The sequence below is a fragment of the Orcinus orca genome, chromosome X (genome assembly GCF_937001465.1).
Source record: "Orcinus orca chromosome X, mOrcOrc1.1, whole genome shotgun sequence".
Taxonomy (NCBI): Eukaryota; Metazoa; Chordata; class Mammalia; order Artiodactyla; family Delphinidae; genus Orcinus; species Orcinus orca.
Window position 1 is genome coordinate 94,541,037 of NC_064580.1, and position 6,748 is coordinate 94,547,784.

The 6,748-nt window shown below is 40.8% G+C and overlaps 1 protein-coding gene across 17 annotated transcripts in view; it reads left to right on the top strand.

Annotated features, from left to right (window-relative positions):
- The window catches only part of LOC117197314 (NACHT, LRR and PYD domains-containing protein 12), a 48,052-nt gene extending 42,468 nt beyond the window's left edge, over nt 1–5,584 (top strand). For all 17 annotated transcript variants that reach the window (XM_033408859.2, XM_033408857.2, XM_033408856.2 and 14 more), the window contains one exon: nt 3,474–5,584. In XM_033408859.2, coding sequence (XP_033264750.1) covers nt 3,474–3,555 — 82 coding nt within the window. In that variant the 3' untranslated portion in view covers nt 3,556–5,584. The remainder of the gene's footprint in view (nt 1–3,473) is intronic.
- The last annotated feature ends 1,164 nt before the right edge of the window (nt 5,585–6,748 follow it).

Consider the following 6,748-nt stretch of genomic DNA (forward strand, 5'->3'; position numbering starts at 1 on the left):
CTTAATTAGGATGTAGCTCTGCTCTGTTGGCGGCTAACCAGTGGCCAAATGGCCATTTATGTCTGGCATTCAGAACTGGAACACATAATGGAAAATAACGGCTGAGTGCAAAAATTCCACATTCCAAAGCCAATTTGATGGATTGAAGCGTAAATGAAAACAGCATAAAGGCCTGATTACAAGTCTGGCTGAAACAGAAGCTGGTTCTCTACTAGCAAAGTGAAGTCTGTTAGACTCGAGACTGTGGCAATTACTGCCCAGGAAGAGGGAATTATTCACAACATAATAAGCCTCCGGGGTTTAGGGACCTCCCTGGTGTCTTTCTCAGAAAAGGGTGACTGGAGTCTGTATTTTCAGTAGGTTGAAATAAACTCAGCAATCAATCCTAATGTTTCTTTAAATATAGAGTAATTTAATGTGGTAGCACCCTATGGTGTGTAAGCTTCAGCAAAGGTCCTAAACGACATCACAGAGAAATTATTTTGTGATGCCATTATTTATTTTTTATTGTAAATTGTTGCACCGTTTCCTGTTTCTCTCACCCTTTGTCTTTTAACCAATGTGCTTCCATTGTGTTTTCAGGCCAACCTTCAAACCCTTGTAATTTGTCAATCTACAAGTTGATAGCAGTGTGCAATAGTGGCTCAAAATACAAAATAAAGGACACACGCACACACAGAGTAGATACCATTCACTGACCTCAAATAAATTTTGAACATTAGAGTGTATATAAGACAGATAACACTGAAATCAGTAGAAATATATACTTGCCCAAGTAAAGTGAGAGGAAACTGTTGATCATTTAATGTGGTGGTGGGCTAGAGAGGGGATAAATCCAGGAGAGCCTCCTAAAAGGGGAGTCTTGTCTGAGAATCGGAAAGGCTGAAGGAAGAAGGTTGTTTTCTAAGAGTTGCTTCAGTATGAGGTCTGAATCTTATTCCTCATTGTATTTTCCCCATAAACTTTCTAGTTCAGTGGTTTGCGTTTAGTAAATGCATATAGGAAACCAGTTATTAATTTAGAGCATCTGGGGGCAAGGCAAGGAGACAGTTCAATAAAGACTAGGTATCTAGACCTTCAGAAGATTGAGGGGAAAAAAAGAGGTTGTGGCCTCAGAGTGACAAGTGCTCACCTTCACTCATTCTACAAGCACTTGCTGAATATCTGCTATGTGCTAAGCAAATGTGCCAGGTGCTGGGAGACAAGAATGAGTAAGATGAGAGACGTGACTCGTACTCTTTAGGGACCAGTGAACCTAGTGGTAGAGACAGGCACATAAACTTATGAATGCAGTAGGGTAATCATGAAATCTTAAGGGAACCACGGCAGGAGACAACTCACCCAGCCCAGGAGGCTCGGGGAAAGATTCCTGGAGGAAGGGCCGCCTGAGTTGAGTCTCGGGACTATAGCCAGGGAAATGGGGGTAAGGACGGAGAAGGGTAGTCCATGCTCAGGAGATAGCATGAGCAAAGGTAGACAGACAATAAGCAGCATGTTTTGTGGTACTTGAGGGGGATAGAGGTGGGAAACCTCTAGGAAGTTCGCTATTGTTAGAGCATAAAGTGCAAAGCAGAATGTGTCAAGAAATGAGACTGAGGGGGTAGGCAAGGCCTTGCATGCCGTGTGTGATTAGTAAGATCTGTTTGCAGAATTCCGGGTTCGAATTCAGTTGTCACTCTTTTCTTTCACATATCTGAGTAGTAGTACATTTGGGCGCCTTTCCTCACCTTTCCAAAACTGGTTCCAAAGATGGAGCCAGTTTTGCTTCCAAAGCTGGTTGGAGAATCAGTCCACTGCTACTGCTGTTTCTTACTGCCACGTGGGGCTCACCTTGAGAACCGATGATCCTACCCAGTCCCACGGAAGCTTGGTGACTGGATGGTGATACCCTGGCTGGCGTGGATCCCTCCCAGCCCTGCAGTGCCGTTATACTTGGACTCCGAGGTTACATATATTTTAGTCCACACCCAAATGTGCAGTCATTGTTCTCTAAAGTACCATATGTGTCAGAGTGTCTGGGTCTAGAAGAGCTCTTTGAATCAGCCACAGGTATGTATGCGTGAAGCCAGTCCTTGCCCACAAAGATGTACGCCCCTGAGTTGAGTCAGGAGCCCCACTTAAGCCTTCTTCTTTCTTCAAGATATTTTATTTTTGGTGCCTTGGTGCCTTTCCCAGGCACTGGGCCTTGGATAAAGCCCCCTAGATCACCCTGACACATGTTCCTAATTCTAAATTTGGAAAGAAGGGGTTGAGAGTAGGTGGTCTCTTAACTCCCGGAAGACCCCCAGGCTTCCTAAGCGTATTGACCTGCCTCTTCTCCAGCAGTGAGTTATACATGTCAGGAGGTAAGACAGCTTTTGCTAAGTCACTCAAAAAATTCTAAAGTTCTTGTTACACTTCCATGGCATTAAATGTCTACTTACCCTACAATTGCATAACTAGCAGGGCTACTCATTTCACTTTGCTAGATAAAGATTAGCTTCTATCTATTAAAAACTAAAAACTGTACCTCACTACACACTTGAAAGAGTTTATACCTTCTTTTGTAGTCAATACGTTTTAATCAGGGCTACACATGTGGAGTTTGAAGCGCCTGCAGGACATTGTGGGAAGTTTTCTAGTAGGTAACAGTTGGATATAGGAGTGTTCCCTGGAGGTGATAGCTGAAGCCATGGCAATGGATGAGATCCTCTAGGGAGAATGAGAAGAGAAGAACCTCTGAGGAACATCTCTTGGGAATTAGACCTGGGCAGTACCAACTTTTAAGAGGTGGGTATGGAAAGGAAAACCCATGGAGAAAACCAAGAGAGAAAGGTGTCCTGGAAGCTATGGAAGAAGTGAGTTTCAAGGAGGAATTGCTCAACAGTGTCAAATGCAGCAGAGATATCCAAAATGATGAGTACTGCAAAGTGTCCTTTGGATTTACCAATTAGGAGGCCATAAGTGACCTTGTCAGGGGCTGTTTAGTGGTGTGATGGGGCTGGAAACCAGATTGCAGTGACTTGAGAAGATGGAAGATAAGGAAGTGGAGAAGGAGTGGAGACTACTTTTTCAAGATTTTTGTGAAAATGAGAAGAAATGTGGGGTTGTAGGCTGGGGAGGGATTGTTCGTTTTCTTTTTTGTCTTGTTTTTTTAGGATAGGCAAATTTGTAAGCTGAGAGAAAGGAGCCCATAGAGAGGGAGAGGTTATAGATACAGGATCAGGGACAGATGGACTCATGGAGCAGGGCCTTGGACAATTGCAGGGAGGGATAGGAGTGAGAGTTCAAGAGGAAGTTAAGCATTTTCTCTTTTGAGATCCGAGGAAGGGAGTTAAGGCTGAGGGAGAAGGTAGATACTGGAGTGGATGAAGTAACTGAGTGGTGGTGTGGTGCAAGTGTGAACAGGAATCTTATCCTTAAGAACAGGAAAGAAAGGTACTGAAGGCGTCTGTTGGCTTGACTTGACACAAGATTCTTTTCATTTTTCATAGCATTGACACGGATCATTTACATGAAGAAACATTCAGAAAAATAGAAGCTTTAAAAATGAGCAAGCCTGGAATCACCTGGTAGTTTCCAAGGAGAGCCCCTGAATCAGCTGCATATAGACCTCCTCTGTCTGGCACCATCTCTAACAGTTGTGCAGTATTCTTGTTCTAAACCTGTTAACCTTTGCTGAGGATGCTAGTATGAAACAAGCAGCAGTGATTGCTATTTCTTACATAGACCCATCCACTAAATAGGATGTAAAAGGTGGAAGCACCTTAGTTGAAATGTCTTCAGCAATAATACCTTACATTCTTATATTGTGTTACAATGTTTACTGTGTTTTTACAAAAACCTTCCAAGGTTGGAAGATGAGGCTCAGAGAAGTTGTGACGAGCTCCAAGTCACACAGCTCAGTGGGAGAGTTGGGACTAGCATCCAGCCAGGTTTCTCAATACTCAGACAGGGCAGGGAAACAATAGAAAAAAAGACATGTGAAGGAGTCCACTTAAAGAGACAAGATACCTGAAATAATTAAAGAACAAGAGGGTGGACAAACACATGTTATATATTATGGTGCTGATTTTAAGTAAAACTGTAATTCACAAAAGAAAGTGAGAGGAATGAGTTGGGTTAATAGGTAAAGGCTTCATCGAGGTGAGACTTAATGTGGGCATTGAGAATGAATAGGATTAAGATGCGGGGAGATACACTGGCCAGTGGCTATAAGACTGCAGGCAAAAGGGCTATGTTTGTGAGCAGCTCACCAGAAGCACCTAGGGAGAGAGAAATACTTGCATTAGAGTTTCTTGAGCTGCCACAATATTCATATCCTAGGCTCCTGAGGGTGCTCTCCAGTTCCCAGGCTCCACTCCCTTTCTGAACTTTTAATACCTCCCCCATGTGTTTGTTCTTGTTCATAGACTCTTATGACTGACTCACTACTCATCCCTCACAGCGTATTCCATAGCCTAGCATGGATCCTGCACAAGCCCATGTTTCTATCTCTGCCTGGCTTCCACAAAACACTAGATGAGACAAGTGGAGAAAGGGAGTGCCAGGCAAGGAAAATAGCACAGAGCCTGTGGGACCGACAGAAAAGCAGGCTGACCTGATTAAGGTGTAGAGCTGTCTCTGGAAGCTACTTACTAGCTGTGTGACCCTGAATAAGTCACTTGGATTCTTGGAGCCTCAGTTTTCTAACCTATAAAATGGGGGTAAATTGACATTAACCTTGCAGGGCTGCTGTTCCCAGCATGGTGCCTGTCCCACAGTAGGTACTGATTAATGGTAGCTGTATGTATGAGTGTGTTTATAGTTGAACTGTGTAGTCTTAGAGCCCCCAGACCGTGTAGTCAGTGTGAACTGTGCATTTGAACTAAATGTGTGTGCTGGAGGTGGTGAATCTAGTGGGGGAAGAGACACACGGTGGAAAGTTATTGCAGGCGAGAGGTCCAGCTCTCCATGTCCTCATCTATTATCAGGTATTGTTCCCTGCTGCCCTGGGAGGTGGTAACTCTCAGAGACCCGGTTTGGCCTGAGAAGAATGGTCAAGGTAGCAATTTGTTTCCAGTTTTCTCAAGTTCTTCTTTCCCTTTAGTTATTTAACACTTATTTATTGAGGATTTATTATGTGCCAGGTTTTGTGCTAAGTGTTGGCTTTACAGAGGTGAATATACCTTTTTCTGTGCACTTTCCTTACTGTGTTCTCTGACTGCCCTGGTCCCTCTGTCAGTCTGGTGAACATCTGATAAAATTCAGTCACATTAAGGACTCAAAGATATAACGTTAAATGAAAAATTGCAGAACCCTGTGTGTGTGTGTGTATGTGTGCGTGTGCGTGTGTGTGTGTGTGTGTGTCCTGTTTGTGTACAAAAGGATAAATATGCATGTGTATGTATGTGTCCAGGGTATGTAAGGAAGGATATATACAAGAAATTGCTAACAGAAGTTACCTCTGGCAAGAGGAAGTTGGCAAGCAGGGGCACTGGGAGAACACGAAAGGAACTTTTCATTTTCATCTATAGCCTTCTGTTTTACTTGTTTTTTACCATGTGCATGTATTACGTTTATAATTAATAAACTTGATGTTAAAAATAAAACTTATTCATACTGAGGGGTTATATTTCTTCTTTTAGAACATGACAATTTAGAAGAAAATACAGGGCAGTCATACATGACATAAAAACCCAAAGGAAGAGAAAGATCTGACAACATCAAAATTAAAAATTTCTTTATGAAAAAAAAACACCATAAATAAAATTAAAAGAATATTGATAAACTGGAGGAACATATTTGTCACATGTATAAAGATAAGACTAATGTCCATATATATAATAACAAATGTCCAAATATAAATAACAAGTCAGTATGAAAAACAAAACATAGAGGACTTCTACTTCCAGCAATAATGAAGTAACAGTGAGTGGATTTACCCTCTCACATGAACGACTCAAAGAATGGTCAAAATATGGGAAACAGCAGTTTCCAGACGTTGGATAACAGGCAGAGTTGGGACAAAAAATAGCAAGATGGTAGTTTTGAACAGAACTGTATCAGTAGTCATATTAAAGTCAATGGTCTCACAGCAACCCAATTAAAAGGCTGAGATTGGTAGAATGGAAAAAAATATATTTTAAAGACTCAACCATATGCTGCTTATAGATAATCCATTTTAAATATAAAAACAAAAATAGGTGAAACATAAAAGATGGGGAAAGGTATACTATGTTAACATTATTTTTTAAAAAGCTAGAGTGACTATTATTATCAGAGAACGTACACTGCAAAGGAAAGAATATTAACAGAGGTAAAGAGGGCCATTTCATAATTGGCTAATTAATCATGAGGACATAACAATCCTAAAGATATGTGCATTTTAGTAACATTCAAAATACATGAAGAAAAAAATGAGAAATAGACAAATCCATAATTTTAGTCAGAGACCTAAATATCTTTCTCAATAATGAATAGACCAAAAAGACAGAAAATAAGAATATGGAAAATTTGAATAACACAAATAATATATTTGACCTAATTGACATCTATACAACACTCGATCCAATAACAACAGAAAACATTCTTTACAAGTGCACATTGAATATCATGATAGACCATATCTGGATCATGTAACAAATCTCAATATTAAGTTAAAGGATGCAAGTCATACAAAGTGTGTTCTCTGACCACAATGGAGTTAAATTAAAAATCAGTAAAAAAAAAATACATGGAAAGTCCTCCAAATATTTGGAAAGAATTACACACTTCTAAATAATCCATG